Here is a 24,066-nt window from a genome sequence, read left to right on the forward strand (position 1 = left end):
GCCGTTCCCACTGCTGATATTGAAAAGTTCAGGCCTGCCGTGCATGTGTGAAAACGGCTTAAATGTATGACTGAGTGTTTTACTGTAAGGCTCTATCTTTAACACTGTATGAACTCCAGAGAATGTAAAGACCCACATCCACGTACCAAACACATATTTCTTATCATTTATTACATACTCAAACACCCAACATATGATATATAGTGCAAATGTACTGAGATCATCCTTGAAGATAAATGGAAGTAATCCCCTTGAGTCATAAATTCAAACCAGTGAAACCTGTAAAGGTGAGCTGCACTCTGCAATGAATCAACTCATCCAACAGGCTGAGGATTGGAGAAACACCAGGGCAGTCACTGCATGCGTCTTGGCATAGTTACCCAGCTTTGTTTACAGCCGCCAGATGAAGTTATTGATCATTATCCCGCCTAATGAGGGTAGCAAACATAATTTATCCATATAAACTATGTTTCTTTATTATGTAGAAATAGATTTGCAGCAAGAGAAAAGCACAAGGACACTAAAACCTTCTGTGTTGCTATTGTACCTGATTATCTTCACGCATTGTTCTGCTACCAGCTGTAAGAAAAGAAGAATGTTTGCGGCCCGTGTGCTTGTGTAATCTTCTTGTCTTCCTCTTTATGCTCCCATTTTTTCGTCTGTTGTCTGAGCGCCATTGAGCGTTCTTCCTGAAACCTGGTGCCCATTGCACACGACTCATGATAACTGTTATCTTTGTACAAAGCTGCTCATCATCCTTCATGTGTGAACACAGCTGTCACAGCTTCAGTTTGAGTCATTCAAGAACAATAACACTTGATTTCAGTATCATAACATCAGCTCATCGTCTCCTCATTTCCATCCTCCTCCTCCTCCTAATCGTGCCTGTGTTGCTCGCTGTGGGTTGTTTATATTGAATAACATATGCATCTTCAGTCCTTCGCTCACACGTCTAAGCTTCCAATGTGTAGGACTGGAAAATCTCTCAGTTTGCCAACTAGTGGGGATATCAAGAAAGTGAGGAAGATAGCAGCTCTCTCTCTCCAGCAAGTCCCCTCAGGGAACACTGAGAGATTATTCAAGGCTACTCTGTGCCTATATTTTAATTTATGCTCTTTTTTTCATGCATTCTTTGCTGACTTGCGCTAAACATATTTGGTTGATCCCCTACAAAAATATTGCAATGCCAGTGTGTAGAAAATATATTAATGAGGTTTTGCTGCTGCTTGTTATAATATGTAATCTAGTGCATTGTGCATTTGGCCATATGATAAACCCTTGTGACAGGCGTCCAGTGACAGTCGAGGAAATGTACTTTTCGCCGTACACCGACCAGGCATAACATTATGGCCGCTGACAGCTGAAGTAAATAACACTGATTATCTCTTCATCATGGCACCTGTTAGTGGGAAATATCAGGGAGCAAGTGAATATTTGTCCCCCGAGCTGATGAAGGAGAAAAATGGTCAAGCGTGAGGATTTGAGCGAGTTTAACGAGGGACAAACTGTGATAGCTAGACGAACAGGTTAGAGCATCTCCAAAATTGCAGCTTTTGTGGGGTGTTCCCAGCCTGCAGTGGTCTGTATCTATCAAAAATGGTCCGAGGAAGGAACAGTGGTGAACTAGCAACAGGGTCATGGGTGGCCAAGGCTCACTGATGATTGGGTACAGAAGGCTGTCTGACCTGTGTGGTCCAAAAGATGATCTACTGCACCTCAAACTACAGTGGGGCAAAAAAGTATTTAGTCAGCCACCGATTGTGCAAGTTCCCCCACTTAAAATGATGACAGAGGTCAGTAATTTGCACCAGAGGTACACTTCAACTGTGAGACACAGAATGTGAAAAAAAAATCCATGAATTCACATGGTAGGATTTGTAAAGAATTTATTCGTAAATCAGGGTGGAAAATAAGTATTTGGTCACCTCAAACAAGGAAAATCGCTGGCTCTCACAGACCTGTAACGTCTTCTGTAAGAAGCTTTTCTGTCCCCCACTCGTTACCTGTATGAATGGCACCTGTTTGAACTCATCATCTGTATAAAAGACACCTGTCCACAGCCTCAAACAGTCAGACTCCAAACTCCGCCATGGCCAAGACCAAAGAGCTTTCGAAGGACACCAGGAAAAGTATTGTAGACCTGCACCAGACTGGGAAGAGTGAATCTACAATAGGCAAGCAGCTTGGTGTGAAAAAATCAACTGTGGGAGCAATCATCAGAAAATGGAAGACATACAAGACCACTGATAATCTCCCTCGATCTGGGGCTCCATGCAAGATCTCATCCCGTGGGGTCAAAATGATCATGAGAACGGTGAGCAAAGATCCCAGAACCACACGGGGGGACCTGGTGAATGACCTGCAGAGAGCTGGGACCAAAGTAACAAAGGTCACCATCAGTAACACACTACAACGGCAGGGAATCAAATCCCGCAGTGCCAGACGTGTTCCGCTGCTGAAGCCAGTGCATGTCCAGGCCCGTCTGAAGTTTGCCAGAGAGCACATGGATGATACAGCAGAGGATTGGGAGAATGTCATGTGGTCAGATGAAACCAAAGTAGAACTTTTTGGTATAAACTCAACTCGTCGTGTTTGGAGGAAGAAGAATACTGAGTTGCATCCCAAGAACACCATACCTACTGTGAAGCATGGGGGTGGAAACATCATGCTATGGGGCTGTTTTTCTGCCAAGGGGACAGGACGACTGATCCGTGTTAAGGACAGAATGAATGGGGCCATGTATCATGAGATTTTGAGCCAAAACCTCCTTCCATCAGTGAGAACTTTGAAGATGAAACGAGGCTGGGTCTTCCAACATGACAATGATCCAAAACACACCGCCCGGGCAACAAAGGAGTGGCTCCGTAAGAAGCATTTGAAAGTCCTGGAGTGGCCTAGCCAGTCTCCAGACCTCAACCCCATAGAAAATCTGTGGCGGGAGTTGAAAGTCCGTGTTGCTCGGCGGCAGCCCCAAAACATCACTGCTCTCGAGAAGATCTGCATGGAGGAATGGGCCAAAATACCAGCTACTGTGTGTGCAAACCTGGTAAAGACCTATAGTAAACGTTTGACCTCTGTTATTGCCAACAAAGGTTATGTTACAAAGTATTGAGTTGTATTTTTGTTATTGACCAAATTACTGACCTCTGTCATCATTTTAGGTGGGGGAACTTGCACAATCGGTGGCTGACTAAATACTTTTTTGCCCCACTGTAGTTGATGCTGATTCTGACAGAAAGGCGTCAGAGCATCACAGTTTGTTGACCAGACACGGTGATCATGGTGATGATGATGCTTTGGGCAATCACACTGTCTTCTGGGAAACATTGTGATAAACGTTGTGTCCTGCCATCCATGTGGATGTTAATTTGACACGCACCACCTACCTAACCACTGTTGCACACCGTGTACATCCTTTCATGGAAACAGTATTCCTTGAAGGCTGTGGCACAGAATAATCTGCCCTGCCACAAAGAAGAAATGGTTTGAGGAGCACAACAAGAAGTTTGAGGTGTTGACTTGGCCTCCAAATTCTGGACCAATGCTGGACAAACTAGTCCAATCCGTGGATGCCCCTCCGCACCACTTACTGGATTTAATTCAAGGGTAGACCAATGCAATATTAGGCTGGTGGTCATAATGTTATGCCTGATCAGTGTATGTTGAAACATTTTAAGGCATAATCTCTGAAGAGACGATAACTAAAAATCTAAAAAAGATTGACGGTTGTGTTAGCAAAAGCTGCCACAAACTGTATTGTATTCCCCTACCATGTGGAAGGCGGTCCTTCCAGGTAAGATAATACAAGGTGTGATCAAAAAGTTCTATAAGCTTTACAAACAAAAAAATAAAAGCCACACATCCCAGATGAAATATTCCTGCTCTCCCACTGTGCACCTCTGGTCTACTTCTAACTTGGACTTTTAGATCACTGGGTGCCGTGTTCTGACCACTTTGTGGTCTCTGCAATTTTTTTGCACACAAAAATCTCAACTTCTGTGTCAAACTCACCAACCTTTTTGGATGAACATCATCACTGGTGATGAGTTGGGTCTCCAGCTATAAGAAGATGTGGTACATCAGGTCACAACCAACACCAGGAGCGTGCTTTTCTCTTTTTTTCCCAGTGTTGACACATCTGAGGGAGAAAAACATGGTGTACCTTAATATACCCACTCAAAGTGCACTGAAAACAGTTTTATTGGCCATACCAATGCAAACTTTGTATGACACTAGTTAGTTTGGACTCCCTCTGTCGTAAAATGAAACTGATATAGTGGAAGAGATCCAACATTAATACCTGAATCGAATAAGACGTAATCTTAAAATACCAGGAATGGTACTGGAGTTAGTCCAGACCTGCACGAGGAGATTCCTTGAAGAGGATCACAGTTCATTTTAAATCAGGTAAGATTTCCGCTTTTTATGAGTGGAATCACAGAACTTTTGATCACACTTAGTAGACTGGAATTTGAAAGATGCGTATAAGCACTTTACTCCTGCTCTTCACTGGATTTGCTTAGGCAGGGATGCAAGTTTAGGTTAAAGGTCATTATCTGAGATGATGCTAATAGCTTTAACCACTTTGGTTACCATGGAAACTACACAGCATGACAGGCACGTTGTTAAAACCAGTTAGTAGTTTGATCTGAGTTAGCTAAAGATAGCCGGCATTCATGTCTCGCCTCTCTATGTGTGTCTGTAGTCAAAAACAGGCAGCCAATCAGATCACCGCTTCACCAGCTTTCCTAGCCATTCAGCTCTCCGATTCGTCAGCCCTCCCACCATGACTCATGAAGGACAGGAAGAGGAGGGACGGGAGGTGGAGGAGGTAGGATCAGGAGGCCCTTTTGCGCCTCCTAACTCCCCCCTCCAGAGATCCCTCCCCCGACTTAGGAAACCCCTTCCCCTATTCAGCCCTTATCCTCCTGCTCCTCTTCCTCAGCATCCTCCTCCTCCTCCTCCTTCTTCTCCTCATCCTCCACATCATCCCATGCCAAGCCTTGCTCTTCCTCATGCTCCTCATCCTCAGGAATCTGTGGTGCAGCATCAGGGCCTGCAGAGCTTCGGGAGGTGAGAACTAAAGTGCATTTCTGCTACTGCTGCCCACCGTTCACCTTCACTTCACATATTCAAGCAGTGAATTATGTGATGTCTGCTGCTGCTTCCACTATCCCAATCTTTCACCTCACTTCTTAGTTTCCCTCCTTTCTGTCCTCACCCCCTCACCCTCAACCGAGGTGAGGTTTATATTTGATCAGCACTTATGGACCAGCTGTTACTCCTATTTTTTCCTTTTGTTCTGACAATGTCCAGAGATGAAATATGAGAGACAACTTCTTTTTCTTTCTGTTCTCTACTTTTTATCATTTTAATTTAGGCCCGAGCTAATACGAGTGCAGCATTGATCTTTTCATTTCACGGAACACTGCAGCCTCGCTCCATTACATCGGGGTCAACACCCAAAAATAGTGAACATGTAATCTCTTTTTGATACATTACGCACATTAACATCACATTTTTCATTTTCTCAATGTGGCGCAATCAAAGACAGAATCATCTTTGAAATGCACTGTAAATCCTCGTAAAAAATATTTTACAAAAAGATGAGAACCAACCCGGAGACAGTGCACTTACAAATCAGTCTCAGTGGGACTTTAAACTGGGAGTGAAGCAAAGAGGCAAACAAATGATTGCTTTGAAAGCTTTGCAGCAACTTGCAAATGTAAAACTTGAAAGAGAAAGAAATAAGAAATAGTTTTGGGCTTTGTTCTCTCCACAGAAGGCAGTGGACAAACAAATGAAGGAGTTCTGTTTGCTGCGGCCGTTGATTAGAAATCATTGGGAGGTCTGAGGCTCGAGGGTATAAACTGCAGCTGAACCGCAGACTTTGTTTGAAAGTTCTCCAACTTTTTCCCATCTCGTAATCGAGCTGCAGTTTAGTTTAAAGCTGAAGTCTGTCATGTTTTTGTGTTGTTTTTTTACTTTACTGCTTCTTTTGTGCTCGTATTGTGCAATCTTGCTATATCTAAACAGTTACCAATCATTGCCACCACCCGTTATGCCATGGATCCTTAAAAGGAGCAGCCAACTATAACAAAAACTGTTTTTGTTCATTTAAAGTGTCCCAAGCTTTATGCAACATGTCCAAACTTCCACTGACCTGTGCACTGATTGCAGGCTCAGGAATAGCATGGAAACTGAAGCACCTGAGTAATATACATATGTGTCCGTACATTTACATCTACAGTGATTTACATTTGGCAGTAACCACTCTGCTCTGGGACTCCATTCTTCTGCTAACACATTCAAGGAAAGCATGGTGACTGTATCAGAGGGGTGGAGGTGGGTTGCAAAGTATCTTCCACAAAATCTGCAGAATAAGCAATGAAAAAACTTACAGGCAAGACAATAAATAAACCGATATTAACTATTTGTCAGTATGTCAGTATTTGCATTTGTAATGGCTTATAAATGTTCAAAAATAAAGAGACAGGAGAAAAAGTCTTTACCATAGTAAGAGTGTTGACATTAAAAAGTTTGTCCACTAGAGGGCAATCTGCAGGTAATCAGAGCACACTTGGGAGAGAATAAACAAGTAAATAAATAACCACTCAAACATTAAGGAAATCTGTTCGCATATTGTATGCCTGAAAGAAAATATCGGCTGATATGTCGGAATATCAGATTTTTTAAATCGCGAGTATTGATATTGATCTTAAAAATCCAATATTGCAGTTATGTTAGTTTCCAGAGGGAAGGGGGTCAGCATTGCTACCTGATAGCAAAAAGGTCCTATTGCTTCTCTTTTAGACTTATTTTGTGAATGAGCATCCCACCTCATCATGGTACACTGGTGGCATGTCCAATTCAGGATGTAGAAAAAGGATTTGGTGATTTGAAGTTTGCGTTATTTATAATTTTAGGTTTGGTGTTTTAGTCCCAAGCTCTCCTTTGTGCATGTGTCCTTAAATGTGGGCAGTCTAAGTCTATGTCCATGCTGGATTTTGGACATTACACCACCACTTCTTCACTTGTATGACATCGAGTAGGAGCACTCACTGGATCTCCCCCATTATGCTCTGACAGTGGCTGCTGCCAACGATCACAACAAACAAGGCAATCACTATTATTTTCTGTTCTGTGAAGCTCCCGAGCTTGTCAGCTAAAAATCTGTGACCATCTGATTGCATACATCTGTAAGCCTGTGAATTCCTGACAGAGCATTTCTCTGTCCTCGAGCTTCTGCCTCCTCATTATTCTAACAGATGTTTTTCTTCCCTCCCTCAGCCTTCCTGAAGCCAACTCTGCGACACCATCGGACCCTGCGCGGATGAATCCAGGAAAAAGCAAAGAATACGTCACAAAAGAAGAGGAGCTGTACGCCCAATACTTCACTTTCTGACTCGCTAAATCCCAACTGTGTCAAAAAAAGGAAGTAATGGGACAGAGAGCTAAAGTTGGACAGCGATCAAACTGCAGGTTTTCACAGTCATTTGGGCGACATGAATATGAGACGTCCTCTCCTCATTGCAGCACTCCCATCTGTCGTGTGCATTGCTGAGTGAATTTAACCTTAGGGCTTCCATACGTGGTGAGCACGATGAGCAGTGTGGCTTATCAGTGCTTCATCATGAAAGTGTGCATGGCAGAAAGAGGTGACATGAAACATTAGTATACAACGATTTGTCTTTTACATTTATGCCATCTGCTATTCTGCAAAAGTGGCCATTTGTATGAGCTCTCATGCTACCCAATGTGAAGAAAATTACAAGTTAGAAAGAATTAATGTCCTCTGAATTAAAATTTAATAATTTATATTACACTGAAGTTTAAATGCGTGGCATGCTCTGCAGAGATTTCCCAAAGGGAGTAGCATGTTTATTGATGGCGAAGCTGGTGCTTTTAATGATTCCATCTCATTCTTTTAAGATTTACCGGTTGCCAAGCGATGTGAAAATGTGTCCTGTTGTATTTAAAATCTACAAATCAATATGAAGACTCTGATTAATAATGAGAGTAACTCTACACGGTGCTTTTTTGAACACCGTTCTTAGGGCTGCAGTTAATTACATTTTAATCTTGATCACAATTTTGGCTCCTAACAGCTAAAATGTATCACCTGCAAATCAAGTGCTCACTGAATCACTGCCTGCATGTGCCAATCACAGCTTCCTGGATTGTTCCTGGATGTAACCTGGACGAGTAACAACAAAACATGAACTACACAGACCAGATGTCAATATAAAATTCAAATGTCCGGCATGCTTTAAGCGGATCATCGTTATCATTATTTGGAAACACTTCAGATTTTTGGTTTTAATTGCTACAAAGCGACACAGCTAACTAACACTAGTGTACAGAATGCAGTAGTTTGTCATGACCCTACAGATGAATCATTAAATCATTAACTCCTTAATGCAAATCCAGAGCACATTTTAATGACCACTAAATCACTGTGACTTTTACGTTCAACAATATATTAAAACTAGAGATGGACCGATCCGATATTACGTATCGGTCCGATACTGACCTAAATTACTGGATCGGATATCGGAGGGAAATAAAAAATGTAATCCGATACGAAGTATCACAAAATCACCTCACAAAACGCGCTACTTGGCGTAACCCAGCTTGTCGCATGGGAGTAGTAGGTGTCACGTGACAGAGCGGCTGTTGTCTGCGAGACCTGTCGGCGGTCTGTTGGCGCATTTGGAGCCTCGGTACATGCTTCCTAACTGCAGCATTTGATCTCAGAGAAAACTATTCCAGAAAAGTAAGTGTGTAAGTTCATCCCTGAATGTTTGCAGAGTATTTCCACGTTAAGCTTAACAACTGATATAGTGAGCCACAGCTGGACTGGCCATTGGAGTTCCATATTGAGGTGAAAAGGCAGCGATTTGTCCCGTACTTCAGCTAGAATTAAAAAAATAGACACAAAGCTGGAGTTATTCTGTCTTTGCTCCACAGTTGCATCTACTTCTCTCATTCGCTCCCCTTCCCTCTCCTGTTATTACTTCAAACATGAAACTGATCATGATCAGCTGATCGGCTTTTCTGTCGCAAGTCCCGTCTTTCTTATTTGTTTATCGCCCACTTTGTGCCAGAAAGAGGAGACCAGCGGGTAAACAACAGCAGCACGTTTAAGCGTGATAAGCTGTTGTTAGAATGTATTTAATATTAATTTCTAGTATCAGCTGATGTTTGCTGGAGCCACAGCTGTAAAGCTGCTGGTCATGATATTGGTTTGGTTATGTGGTGAGAGGGAAACATGAAGATGAAACCAGGAGATGTCCTTACTGAATCATCAGAGCTGAACAGGTGATGGAGAAACAGGTTTACCTTTTAGGTGACATGAATGAGTTGAAGTTATGAACTGTTTCTGAGAGACAAATAACACCAGGATCCTTTTCTATGTAGCTGACAGCTGGTAACTGTGCAGGGGCGGGTCTAGCAAAGTTTTGTCAGGGGCCAGGTTGGACATTAACAGGGAAAAGGGGGGCACAAGGAAATACTTTTCTTTGTTATGTCATATATTCCTTTTTTAAAATTTTTACAGTTCAGTAAGTTATTTTTTTTTTAAACGTTTAAGCAGGATTTTAAACATAAATAACTTAGTTATGTTTAAAAACTTTGAATAAATAATTATCTGAATCTTACAACCAAAGTGGTCATCTGATTAAATGTATAGAAATACATTATTGTATATAGTAACTATTAAGTCTAATATACATCCTAGTAAGCTATAGTACTTTTTCCTTTGGGAAGGTACCATCTGTGCAGTCTGCAATTCTGTTGAAGAAAGATGTTGAATCTATTTAATTATTGTAGAAAAATAATTGATTTCTGTGCATTTGCTTTACACGTGCATTAAAGTTGATTATGTCGATTAAGCATCATGAGGTGGAGGGCGAGGGGTGGTTCCCTAATATTTTTGCTGGGAGTTGGCAACCCTATTAGTTAGGTTGCTTAATATTTCCACTAAGTACTCTTTAAAATACCAGAATAGGGAGGATGGTGTAGGTTTAAATTTATTAGATTGATCAGTGTTGCTGAACTATAAAATGTTTTGGGTGGAGTGTATTTTTTGCATACAGGTATAACTGAATAACTTCAGTCTCTTGTTTTTTTAAAACTTGAGTATGAACTTCTACAAAATGCAGCAAGATATTTATAAAAAAAAAGTTTTATTGATTACAAAATACACTATATCGGATTCATGTCGGTATCGGCAGATATCCAAATTTATGATATCGGAATCGTTATCGGACATTAAAAAGTGGTATCGTGCCATCTCTAATTAAAACACACCTTTCACCTTTTGGTCACATCAAAATAAAACAGATGTGACGGTCAACACAAAAGTTTTCAGACATTTTTCATGGTGCATGTTGGAGGTTTATTTTTTCATTTCCAAAAACATAATTTGTTTATCACAATTCAGTGGGCTACATAGTGGAAACAAAAGTATCCATTCTATCACGCTAGTATCAATAGCGGGGTTGGTATCAATACTATCGATGTTTGATGATCCACCCTACCAAAATCAAATCTTTAAAATTAAAAAAGCATTTTAATGTTGGATTCAGTGGGCATTGACTTGATTTTGGAGCCAGCCCCAAGTGGCCATTTGGGGGACTGCTATTTTTACAATTTGGGGAGCTGCTTTGTTATTATTCAGCAGTCTAACTCAATGGGTTTTTTTTCAACAAATATGATGAAATAACTTAACTGTAATAATCCTTAAATGTTCTGAACCCTTACCGATTTCAAACATTCAGAAAGTTTAGATAAACACTTGGTCTATATAAAATTATCATTTGAGCTCATGTAAATGTTCACGGTGTTGCAGGTACAATTGGTGCGTTAAACAAAGTTTGTCTTCACAGCTCATTAATGTGTCTTACAATTTGTTGTCTGACTAGAAGTGCTTTCAGAGTTCGGACAGGACAAAGTGATAATGCCTTGATACTTGCCTTTAGTCTTTAATACTGTAGGTCCATCTGTTGTATAAATATGCATTTGTCATTCAGACGTGATCTTGAGGGGATTGGCCTTGCTGTTCATTCAAGTTGTGTTTTTGGCATCTGCAGTATGATAAACTGGAGTGCGCCACAATAACGACACCAGCAAAAAGAAAAAGACTAACTTTAGCTTGCTGTCCCAACACTTTGACCGTGTACATACAATAAATGTTTGAAAGTCCTTTTCAGATCTCTGAGCTATCTGAGGGGTGCTTGATTTACCACTTCAGACGCCTCAACAGTCTCAGGAGGGGAAACATCAAGGTAAAGTGAATCAAGCACCCCTTATCTTTTTATTATTCAAGTATTTATATTGTAATAAGCTACTGTTTTTCTACGGTCTGTTTGTGACAATGGTAGCCCTGAGACGTTCAGAGGAAGAGTTCTGTCAGCGACACGCAGACATTGGTTGACTCCTAGAAACTTTTTTAATGCCAAGGAGTGTTTAGTTCATTACCAGCTAGGAGTTTGTGTCAGTGGCACAACTCTTGTTGCTGCACGTCTCTGCCTGCAGAGCAGACCGTAGAGCATGTGAAAACAGGAACACTATCATAATGCTGCTGTTGCTCACTTGAAATCTTTTCTTTGGTGTACTGTCTTGTTTTTTTGTTTCGTTTTTTGTTTTTTTTTACTTGACTTGAAAGTTTACATAGTTCCTTGTGATGAAGTCCATTCAGTAATCTGTACAGTTTCCAAACTGCATGGTCGTCATCAGCCTGAAAGAGGCTCTATTTGTTACTTCTTAAAAAGCGGATGGAGACAGTAATCTGAAGAGCTTACTTCCTCTCACAGTGACACCGCCGGGTTCCACCTAACCACAGAGACACGTTTCAGCTCAGTGTGATCGATGATCGATGCTCGTCTTCCATAACAGGCTCGACTGAGGCTGCAGGTTTCAGGAAGTGTTTGGTCTTTCACCGTTTGAATTCATTCTTTAGGTGATGTAGGACGGGGGCAGATGAAAGGAAAAATCAACACCGAGTGTCATAATAGAACAATCTGTTGTGTGTGTAAAACTTATATATATTAATTCCATTTTAAAGTCTTTGCATATATTTGAAAGAAAGATTTAAGCAAAGGTTTATATTAACTTTGCTTTTGACTGGAAACTCCCAGTTTAAGATTATCTGTACCTCTGGGACTCACTTATTGACTTGTTTTGTCTTGCATCTCATGTGTTTGTTGGGTTTTTTTTCTGAGCCTGGCACAATAATTTCCAAGATTGTCATTCCCATCTCCTGGCTGGGGTTTCTGAGCTGGGCACACATTTAGTTTCAGTTAATTATGAACGCAGTCTGGACTGACTGTACAAGAAGAGAACAGGCATGACCCATGATAAATCATTGCGTTCATATTAAGATTTTTTTTTTAAATAATTATAATATTAGTGTCACCAGCGATCAGTCCTATCAGGGACGCAGAGGCCTTGTATTTACTTAAAACATCACTCCTATCTAAATTTACCCCAACTGCAGATTGTGGAAGCAGTCTATAATACCCTCAGTTTTTTAGTATGTGTGTGTAAGTGTAAAAACTTTCATTTGTCAACAAAGCTTCTATAATGTGTGACATGTTGTGGAAAACTCATATTGTGAGAGTAGATGTTTGCAATCTGTCCATGAGGAGAAAGGTCCTCGATTATTAGTTCTCGCTGTCTCTCGAAGACCAGAATTGGCTCCAGAAGGTCTCATGTTTCTGCTCTCAGTGAAGCAACTACCAAGCATAAACAAGAAAAGCAATAATCAGTAATCAGCTCTTTTTTTGCGTGATATATATGTGTGTATCCATTTTCCTTTGCTCGTAATCATCATTCTGTTTTTGAATGTCCTTTAAGATCACACTACCCTTGATATCTGCAGATGCTCAGAGTTCAGGTGTAGTTAGTGGATCATTCATAAGAAACACTCAGTGTTCTTTCATTCTGCTCACTTAGGTGTATTTACCAAGCGTGACTGAAAGCAAGCTCGCAATTACAGCCTGGTCTATATCAATCTTCTCGTTTGATTGAAGCTAATATGACAGACAGGCTGTCTCATTAAAGTGAAGAGTTAAACACTTCCTGAAACCAGATTGAGACATGGTTGTCTGTATTTGTGGCATATGGGAAGGATGGCAAAAATGAGCCATTACATAAAGGAATGTGACAGAAAGTACTGCAGAGCATTCTGTGGCTGACCCTGATTCATTTTCATCAGGTTGAGAAAATAGATTTCTATAAACAGAGAACTGATCAAATGAGAAGTTTGGCGGTGGCGGCATAGTGTCCAACTGTCCCATATGACAAGAATGCAGCGTCATGACACCGAGGCTTTAGTTACGCCGAATGTCATCATTAATTACACTAAAAGGTCCCACTGTAAATACTGACCCATGACAAACCCCAGCAACGGACCAATACGTGAACGTAAACTGGCCATATCCTTCCTGGGATCCTGGCCACGGTACACCGAACCACAGCTGGTTCGTTCCTCCATGCACACTGTGAAGATTTATTCAGATAACTCTGCTTTGAAATCTCCATCCAACAATGCAGAAGCCTTCTGTTTCTTCTTAGAGCTAAGTTCTAATACATTTTCCTCACAATCACATCTGATTTTACTGCCTCTCCTTTCATTTTGCTTGAGCTCACAGCTCTTTCACTCTTTCAGTGCACACTTTAGTTGCATTGTTAACCCCAGCTGCAACCAAGAGGCACACCTTGGGGGACTGTCCTGATAGTTAGAAGATCGTTCCGGCACTTAGAGGCGTTTCACTCTCCAATCAGTTTTAAATTATTATACTATGGTTTAAAATCATAGAGAGACTTGAAAAATGCTCAAGAGAGGTAGCCGGTGGCTTGAAGCAGCTGTTGAGGAAGTAGTCAAAGATTTAATTCTTAGAAAATGATTTTCCTCATCAAGAGGAATTTTTCTGTTTGTTGCACAATTTATTTTTTTAAATTGTTTTCTGAGCACTTTACGGACTTTTTGTCCATGTTTGTTTGAAAGTTGAGACGTGGAGATCGTTCAGCAGTTTCACCAGGTCCATTAAGTGGTATTTCTGGAGTTCTCAGATGTTCATATAGACGAATCCAGAACTAAATGGACATTATGGTGAGACTGATTAATTTTAATGAATGAACATATGGTACGGTCCTTTAAGTTTGACGTTATTTAGTGGTTTGACATAACCTAAAGGGATTATTTATTTATTTATTGCTGTTTTGTTTTTAGATTCAACATTATGTCCGTGTATTTGGTTTTGTCATTAAATGTACTATTTGTTTTGTACATTTTTTGTATATGCTTATATATTACTTTACTGAGTTGATACTTTAATTTGTTCTTACATGTCCTGCCTCTTCCATTACACATTTTCTTGGCTAATATAAGATATTGTCTTTAAAATTTTAGCTTTTCAAAATGAATTGGGATTCCTTGGTAATATCAAGCAGCCATTGGAGACCCATAGAAACTGCAGAATCTGCAGAGAAATTGAAGTAAGTCTGACATCGGTCCAGTTACAGGTAAATACAACAAATGTGTTGCACTTTGTAACAACTGAATTAAAAAGTAAATTAATGTCTCCCCTGTAATCTGTCACCTAATGATGTCTGTCTTGTCATTCTTTTGGAAGTAAAAAATATATACCAGTAATAACAATAACAATATTTATTTATATTTATATTAATTTCTGTTGTATGTTACAAAACAGTAAAATTATGATTGTGAGATAAAAAGCTGTTGTTGTGCAATTCTTATAAGATTTGTGTTGAATCTACATCTAAATATTAATGGTACTTTTTTGTACTCTGCACATATCTGAACTTGCAGTATTTGAGGATTTTGAAATACACAATTGGATATTACAGATATTTGTCTTTTCTGTTTCTATAAAAAAGAAAAAGTAATTTAGATCTTTTTACTTTTGTAAGCCACCAAATGAGGAACTTACTTTGGCTAGCTGCTAGCATGCACTGTATGCTAGGTTAGAAAAAGTTGGGGACAACTGCTCTTTACTTTTTTACTTATATAAACATGTCTTTTTATATTTGTTTAAGACTGCAAAGCATTTTTCAGTTGTTATTTAACCTACATATGTAGATTTTTAAATGTCAACACTTTTTTCAGAGTCTTGTTTTTTTTTCAGTGGCCATGACAAAAGCTAGCAGATTTTGTTGCTAACACTATGCTCAAAACAATTGTTCGGCATATGGTGTTCAGATTTATTGTTTTTTTGATTGACACTACAAGTAACTATGATCCAGTTAAGACAACAAATGGTGAAACAACTAAGAGAAAACTGGTCGAAGGAGATTTTCAGAAGGCTTTTTCACCCAGGTATTTTTCAACATTACTGAAATTATTACGGAAATTATCCATCTATAAACATTAATATGCATATTCTCAATATGTTTTGGGGCTTAAAAATCAAACATTTCTTCAGACTTGCAGACTGTTTTTCACAATAATAATAATAATAATAATGAATAATGTAATGAGTGTTTTTAAGCATTACTGATAAATCAATGCATTTTTTCAATTTCTGAGTATTTGCTAAATAGAACATCTATAATAAATGAGTAAATGAAACAACATTTAAATTTTTTTTAAATAGAATTCAATTCACATCTGGGTAAATAGTCCCTTGGCTGTGGGTGGCAGTGGAGATTTCTCTATGTTCTGGTGATCGCGGGTCAAGAGAAAACAAGCTCTTGGATGTAGGCAGGCGTTCAAAGAGCTGTAAAACCAAAACAGTATGCACATGGACTCTACGGACAGATAAACACAAAGGATTTCACTTAAGTCAGACGCTACTTTTAATTGTTTTGACATGCAGTTTATTTGGTGTTCCACAGTTTAAAAATCAGGTGGAAGTTTTTCTAACGTACATACAAGACAACAAAAAACAACTAATTCATACTCACCTATGTGCATCTCATTTTTTTTAAACATTTTTAGTCATAGTACGTTTCAAAAGCAATGACATGATTTTATAATTAGGTATTTTATTCCAGCGCTGAAAACAAACAGAGTCTAGCTGCAGTAAAGAAAGTGGCACTACGTGTAATCACACCATGCAAAGTGAGCTTTCTTTCACAACTGATAGTGTATAGACTGCATGTACCTGTAAAGCAAACCTTTCACTGTCACTTTCAGGCTGTGCTTCACACACGCTCGTTAAAGGTCTGCAGTACTTAGAAACGTTCCTAAGTATCATATCAAGTATGTTTATATATGTTAATTAAGAGTAAGAAACGCACTGAATAAAATGGCAGACATGCTGCACCTTTGGGAGTGAGCTGACTGGCTCAGCATTATTAGTTCAGACAGTGATAACAGAGCTTCATTTTATAAATAATGCCATGTATATTTAAGATATGTGTCAAATTTCTCAGCAGAATTGATGAAAAACAGGGTAAAAATAATTTTACATTTAAAATGATCCACCATGTCTTTTGTGATTTAACCACTGGGCGGCGCCAGAGGTTGAAATTTCAATAGAATTCCAAATTTTTTAATTTTTTCATCTTCTTCTCTTCTGAAGACGTCCTCAGTGAAGAAATCTGAGTGTCAGTGATAGTGAAACCAGTAGGTTTACATTGTTAGGCGAAAGCAGGTTTAGCAGCGTATGTAAGTGAATTGTAGCCTCCATGATTGGGTCTATGCCCATCTGTTGTAACTGTGGACCAATAAAGAGGGGCAACAACTCAACTACTCAACGGACATCACACATGGCAGCTTTTCTAGGGCAGCAACATTACATTTTGAGGCTCATCTCAGACTTTCTCCCTGCTACCTTTTGCTAAACTTGTGTTGCTGAAAGCTTCTTTTTTTTTTAAACAATAAGCAGTTTCAGGAAACCTCAGCGAAACCTCAGTGTTTTCCTGGTTTCTGTCAGCGGCACACCAAGAAAGACGTGAAAACGCTCATGGAAAAAAAACATTTCCAGCCTGTTTATCTTTCTGCTGGGGGGTTTGGGTTGGGCGGGGGTTTACAGGAAGTAAAGGGGGGCAGGCTTGTGGGAAATAGAAGTCAAACATTGGTGATGTATTGATATTTCAGCATCGCTGCACTTACTCGTGCTTATGCGTGCATGGCGGGAGTCGCTGTCCTCTGCAAGCGAGCACAGTGTGAATCTGAATGAGCAGCAGGAAGAGGTGAAGGTTACAAACTGCTGGAGTCGGGTCACTTTTGATCGTTCCCTTGAGACACAAACAGCGCAGCTGATTCCCGATCAGCTCCCACATCACCCTTGAGCTTTGCTGTGAGTTGAGAGTTTGGCCAATGCCTCTGTGATCCTTCCCTGCGCCTTGCTGGTAAACGGGGTTAAGCTGATACATGCCAATTATATTATTGCTTCATATCTTTTTTTAAAAATAGATCTGCATGTATCAGTGAAACCCTCATCTTTGCCCAAACTCTCTCTCTGCACGTGTCTCTCAGCTGCTCAGCAGGACGATGATGTAGATGAGAAGCAGGCAGATGAGGATGAGGGTGAAGTTGACGAACAGCTCCTGCAGGTTCCTCTTGGTCTGCGGGTTCACCTCGATCTGAGATGCTCGGCGAATGGCCGATTTGGTCATGTGCTGAACGCGCTCCATGGAGGCCGGTTACAGTTTGATCCGCTCGATTGGGAGGCGAGGGAGTTCAGGTCAGGCTGCTGGGGCCTGTTGTTGTAGAGATGGGGGGGAGGTGTTGATCTGAAGATGAGCTCGGGTCAGATGGCAGTCACTTTATCTTCTCCTTTCTAGTGGCGAAATAAAAAAAGACTGTTAAACACACATGAAAAATGGGATTTCAGAATCACCCCAGGCCCTCGTCCCCTCATGTGACCTTTCCATATCAGCACTACAGAGTGTGATGATAAGACGGGTGCTCAAGAGGCGCCAGCTGAGGCCTGATGATGTGTTAAGCTGGAGTGTAGTCTGAGTGGCGGCAAGACAACTGTCATGACCACAGTCCTGGGACATGTTTCCAAAGAGGGAGGAGGAAACAAAAGAAGTTTTTCATGACTTTATAATATGTTTTGTCCTCCCTCTGTCATTACATCCCTATCAGCTGGGGGTCGTAGATTGTAAGCAGAGTGCGTAAGCAGGAAATAAAAGCACATCACACAGTGCAGCTGCAGGCTCTCGACACTGGCTTAAATCCCCCTTTGTCATCTGATCTGTGACTTTCCCCAGATCAGAGGCACCGTGACAAGGTTACCGTGCTCTCGCATTAGAGGCTCCTGCACACAGCGAAAAAAAAGAAAAGAAAAATCTTCCCACTTGTGCATCGGCTGTGCCAAGTTCTTTTCTATTTTTAACAAGATTAAAATCCACGCAGGCGCACCCCTGCTGGGTACATTGTACATTACATCCCACATTACAAAAAGAGGCTCGGCTTTTAATACCATCCGGCCATACAAACTCCGTCCCAGACTCCACCAACTGGGACTTAACTCCTCTCTGTGCAACTGGATTGTGGACTTCCTCACTAACCGTAGACAGAGTGTCAGAGTGGGTAAGAACACCTCTTCCACCCTTGTGGTCAACACCGGTGCCCCTCAGGGGTGTGTTCTGAGCCCTCTGCTATACACTCTCTTCACCCATGACTGTATTTCCTCCTGCGCGTCCAATCTCATTGTTAAGTTTGCAGATGACACTACAGTGCTCGGACTTATATCCAACAATGATGAGACAAACTATAGGACAGAGGTGCAACAACTAGAGTCATGGTGCCACGACAATAACTTGGTCTTAAACACCAAAAAGACCAAGGAGATCATTGTAGATTTCCGGAAGAGGGGCCATAACAACCATCTGCCTCTCTTCATTGGCAGTGAGGCGGTGGAGAGGGTGAGCAGTTTTAAATTCTTGGGGGTAACTGTGACCGAGGACCTGTCCTGGGGCAACCATATCACCTCAGTTGTACGGAAGGCCCAACAGCGCCTCTACTACCTGAGGAGACTGCGGAGCGCACACATTCCCAGATCTCTGATGTTGAACTTCTACAACTGTGCCATCAGCAGCGTTCTGACGTATGGATTTCTAGTGTGGTTCCCCAGCTGCACCAAGGCCGATCAGCAAGCACTCCAGCGGGTGGTGAAAGAAGCTGGCAGAATTATTGGAACAAGTCTGCCAGAGATCAGTAATATCTTCCCCACTCGCTGTCTGAGGAGGGGTGCACAGTATCCTGCGGGACCAACATCACCCTGCGCGCCACCTTTTCCATCTGCTGCCCTCAGGGAGAAGGTACAGGTCTATACAGGCCAGAACATCCAGACTGGCCAACAGCCTGTATCCACAGGCTGTGAGGCTCCTGAACTCTCTGCCCCCCTCTCACGGACAATAACCATATCCAACTTCTTAATAGCAATGAACTGGTCTGCATTGGTGCATCATATCTTTATTCTCTTCCCCCTCCTGCCCCCCCCCCCTCTTTCTTAAATAGATAACTATCATATCTGATATCATATCTCACAGTACAATAATATTGAATGGGTTGCATTGTTGTATTTTGTCATGTTTCTCAGGTCTTTGTCTGAATTTCTACGAACATTATTGCTAAGGATTGTCTTATTGCATTGGAGTCACACTGGGTTAAATATGTACACTTGGGTTTTAAGGGGTATTTATTATTTTCTTCTTTTTTTTGGGTTGTATGGAAGCCCCAAACGCAATTTCATTGTTCTTGACAATGACAATAAATAAATAAATACTCAGCAATCTACACACAGCTTAGGAACCTGAGAGCTTTGCTGCTAGAAGGTGTAGGTGTTAGGGTGGTAATCCAGGAGTTTGGAGGTCCTCTGTGCAAAGTTTGAAGTTTATCCTCAGGGTGGCGCTAAAGGAAACGTGCCCCATACTGCATATATTATGACTTATGCTTATGATACTTGAATTGCACTTTCAAACTCTAATGTGCCATTTTTATTTAAAAAAAAAACTTGTTTCCTTGTGTCTGTAAAAATAAAAATAAAAAGGCAGCCATGGCTATTTTTAATCATTTCACTTTTGTTCCTTCCACCCCCGTAATCTTCCTCTGAGTCACTCATTATCACTTCACATGTTGACACTTGAGCACACAGTTTCTCAAACCCCACGGGTTAACTCTCCAGCTCGCTTGCTTCAGACCTCACTGAAGTGGAGCGTAGAGTGGCTCTGGAAGAAGGAGGTTTGAGGGGTCTGATTTCTGGAGTGATCGACCGGTACACGGTCGTGTCTTAGCTTTAGATGACCTGTGTGTGGAGGCGTACTGACAGAGTTCATTAATTCAGCGTATTAACCTGATTAAAGAGTACATATGGTGTTTAATCAACACAAGCAATCACTGTTACTCATAAATCCTTCAAAGTCTCTGTATGTCCTCGAACAAATGCACCAAGAATGATCAGAAAGTAATCATGCTGAACTTTTCCTGTCATCTGTTTATGAGTTTTCGTCTTTTCTTCCACCTCACAGAAGCAGCCAGCGAAACTCCTCTTCCTATCAGTGTGAAGAGGTTTAACTACACAACCCCTGACATATATAAACGAGGAGTGGTTTCAACAGTACGTCTCTTTATCTACGTGATAAAATAATGCTGCTGTAGTAAATGAAAGAAATCTGTCTGTGCTGAGTCTGTGCTTAGACAAATCTGGTCCTCAGGCCTTATGTTTGACACCCATGATTTAGAGCGTTTGCGTTCAGTCTGGACTTTTAAACTCATTAGATTCGAAATATTTTGCTCCACATAGAAGTAGCCTTTGACTTTATCAGCTGTGGAGCTTCAGGGTGGCCTGAAAGGGTCAGGCTGAAAGTCCTGTTTGGTTTGGGTAAACAGGTGGCGCTCTTTCAGCTCATTATTTGTGGTTAAGGGCTATTGTTTTGAGGTATTTTCTGTAAGCACAACACCTCAAAATGTTTTGTATTCATGCTGGTAAAACGTTGTATGGGTGTAGAGCGGGGTCATGTCGTCCACTGAGGTCTTCAAGGTCAACTCAAAGATTTATTGGTTGAAAATCAACAAAAAGCCTTAAAACTTACTGAAAACGTACTGATTCTTACAAGTCAACATATAAAAAGTACAGTATAAAGATTTAAAATGTCTTGTCACATTTGACCTCTGACCTCTTCTTCAAGGTCAGCAGATTGATCTGAAGGTCAAAGTGCTAATAATGCTAAATAGAACTGTGACAATGACAGAAAGCTTTCAGACTGACACAACTATGCTTTTTGAGTACAGTTGATACAGGTTATAAAATAACTCTTTAAATACACGTGCAATCCTCCTGAATAAGTATTATGTTTGGCGTTTATTTTTTAAACCAAATAAACTTTTTTTTCACTTCGTATTTATCACTAAAAATGTCAATTTTTACTAAACAGTAAAATGAAATCTACACATCTCTGTGTATTTCCTCAGCTCCATCTAGTGGTCTGCAGACAAACTGCTTGGACTGAAGCAATCAAGAAAAATCTTTGCTTGTGCGTCTTCTGCACAGACAGTTTGTATTCTGGGCTTCCCTCTGACAGCAGCTCAAACTACACCTAAAGAAATTAATATTCATCCGCCCCGGTGTTTCCCTGCCCGGCTCTGTTCCTCTCAATCATCCTGTGCCCGAGGTCATGAGCCTTCCACTCATCTTTCTCTCCTCCGTGCCTCCTTTTCTCACTTTTTATATGAGAAATTGACATTTTTGTGCAGCTTGTAGTTTGATCTTTGAGGTGAAATTATATTCACTCTGTATGTCAGTCTGCACACCGCATGTCTGATAACAAGCGAGCCAACGCTGCTCAGCTTCATCCTCGGCTGGTCAGCCAGGCTGTGCTTTTCTTTCTTGTGTCTAGAGTGCAAATAACCCTCATTTGCACTGCATGAAATTAATGAAAATGAAATGTTGACAGTAGATATAAAGCTTTCCTCTTTTTTGGTCCACATAGGCACACCTACACCCTGATGCAGTGCATTCATCTATTTTCTTATTTTCAGCAAACTCTTTCCTACTTTGCTTCTTAGCCTGTAGCCTGTGGAGAAGGCCCCAAAAAGTAAGCAGTAGATCATTTGGGTGATATTATTTTTCCTCCTGCAGTTTCAGTAAAGCAGGTTAGGAAATGAACCCAAGAAGAATCTATGTTTTCATTCTGCTGCTACTTTTAAAATGTATCTAATAGGCCTCATGCAAAAAACACAGTCCATTTAATCATTTGATTGTATTTACCATGCAAAGCTCGAGGAGAAGCCTGTTTTTATTTTTAGATTATCACCGTTAAAGTGCAGATTGCTCCTCTGGGCTGCTGAAAGGACCGCATTGTCCTATAAACACAATCAGCTGTTGTTAGCCGTTCTTGCCAAGCATTAGATTTCTCCAGTGTGACCAACACAGAAGTGGAAAATAATGGTGCTGATGTTACTGGTAATAAAGTTTTTAGAGATGGAAATAGTTTATAAATAAACTGAAATTTTTCTCCTGTGAGTTTTGTCGCTGTGTGCCAGATCGCGCAGGTACACGCACGCCACTTTCTGCCCACTTTAGAGTCTAAAGTGACGCTAAAAATAAGTCATTAGCGATGCTTTTTGTCTTTGCAATCAATGTCAGCACTTGCAAGAGAGGTAGCTGGTTGGCATTTCCTCTTAGAAAATGATTGACAGCTGTGAAGTATGTAGGTTAGACAGATGCATAGGCTTACTGATGTTGACCTGCTACTCTAATTGGGTCATGGCTAGCTGCGCCCACTCTTTGATAGCAGCTGTTGGGAGCCAATACCTCACATAAATCACTTTAAATTTGGGGGCATATATATATATTACTCTAAAACATTAAATAGATATAGTGTCTGAATATAGGCGTAATTATACGTCTATTAAAACAACAACATAATGTCAAAAAATTTAAGGACTTTATCATAAATATACATATGTAACAATATATACATGTGTAAAATTGCATTGTATAGCATGATATAAACATAGTTAGTTTCACAGTCTTAAATATAATTGATTTCTTTTTTTACCAACTGTTTTTTGTATTTGTCACATGTCAGAAAGAAAATCTTACCACCCTCTTCTTTCTAGTGTTGCCTTTTTATGCGTAACTCGCTCCATGTCTCCTTGAGAGGTCATTGTGAAGTAAAGATACATCTAAAAGTAGCTTAAAAATCTTCCTCTTATTATTTTTTAATGGAAAGGCATCTAGAAATAGAATAAGATTATCAAATGGAGCAAAAACAAAGAAAAAAGAAATACAGTGAATTCTCCTGGACCACACTGGGAAATATTGTATATCGTACTGTAGCATTAAGTATTATTAAGATAGAGTTGATTTGACTCCTGAGTGCTTTTAAATGAAATCATGTGTTTGAGATAGGAATGTAAGAAGCTGGGATAAGTGTTTATCCCTCTGGGAGTTTTAGCCCAGTCCCTGTTCCCCTGCTTCTTTCTACAAAGCTTTATTTACTGTAAGTGAGCAGTGACTTTATAAGAAGCAGTGATTCACATCGTGCTCCTTAATATCTTAACATCAAACATCTCCTGTAACCGTTTAACTTCTGCAAGTACAAATGTCCTTTATGTCCCCAACCAGTTAAGTACCTGACTCAAATAACTAATCTCAGCTACCAATAATAATACGTTTTAATGACTCTTCTTATCACAAGATCCACCCTACTGGGCTTTTATCCTGTCTGTATCATCATTTATCATCATCGACTCTCTGTCAGCCTTCCTAAGGAGCAGCTCAGAGGATGCTGGCTCTTACCTGTCAGATGAGAAGAGAGCTGGTTGGAGTTTGAGAGAGAAATGTCAGATATGCCGTCCTCTCCAAGGCTGTAAACACAGTGAGAGATGGAGAGGGAGGGAGGGAGGGGAGAAATAAAGGAGAGAGAGAGAGAGAAAGAGGCAGGACATCCCAGCAAAGATTTCAAGAGAGTGGGGATACCAAATTTGCATTAGGGCTTCTGAATTATACATGCAGCCACCGGCACGTACTGCTGCATTTCAGGGTTCAAGTTTGGGTGAGAGTTCTGAAAGCTGAGATTGTGAGGTCATTCCCTCGTTTAAAACAACTCAGTCATATACACAGACGTTACAGTATTTTT

General features: G+C 40.6%; 2 protein-coding genes across 3 annotated transcripts in view; one reads left to right on the forward strand and one right to left on the reverse strand.

The window, feature by feature from the left end:
* The window catches only part of LOC146681822 (protein FAM184A-like), an 80,071-nt gene extending 65,075 nt beyond the window's left edge, over nucleotides 1–14,996 (forward strand). The window contains exons 23-24 of one of the 2 annotated variants that reach the window (XM_085448162.1): nucleotides 4,706–5,073; nucleotides 7,291–14,996. In XM_085448162.1, coding sequence (XP_085304288.1) covers nucleotides 4,706–5,073; nucleotides 7,291–7,405 — 483 coding nt within the window. In that variant the 3' untranslated portion in view covers nucleotides 7,406–14,996. The remainder of the gene's footprint in view (nucleotides 1–4,705; nucleotides 5,074–7,290) is intronic. The other variant, XM_085448163.1, reaches the window with a different exon arrangement.
* Nucleotides 14,997–15,817: 821 nt separating this feature from the next.
* pln2 (phospholamban 2) lies at nucleotides 15,818–23,848 on the reverse strand. The gene is made up of 2 exons (XM_085449183.1): nucleotides 23,727–23,848; nucleotides 15,818–17,753 (listed from the first exon to the last, which is right to left on the reverse strand). The coding sequence occupies exon 2, from the start codon at nucleotides 17,605–17,607 to the stop codon at nucleotides 17,446–17,448; it is 162 nt and encodes a 53-aa protein (XP_085305309.1). The 5' UTR covers nucleotides 17,608–17,753; nucleotides 23,727–23,848; the 3' UTR covers nucleotides 15,818–17,445.
* Nucleotides 23,849–24,066: the final 218 nt, after the last annotated feature.

Source organism: Copadichromis virginalis, linkage group LG23 (genome assembly GCF_057382275.1).
Source record: "Copadichromis virginalis isolate Kocher_CV1m ecotype Utaka linkage group LG23, C_Virginalis_male_GT1.1, whole genome shotgun sequence".
NCBI classification, from domain to species: domain Eukaryota; kingdom Metazoa; phylum Chordata; class Actinopteri; order Cichliformes; family Cichlidae; genus Copadichromis; species Copadichromis virginalis.

What these genes read in the sequence shown, in the direction of transcription:
- pln2 (XM_085449183.1), bottom strand. Translation starts at nt 17,607, where the DNA reads ATGGAGCGCGTTCAGCACATGACCAAATCGGCCATTCGCCGAGCATCT.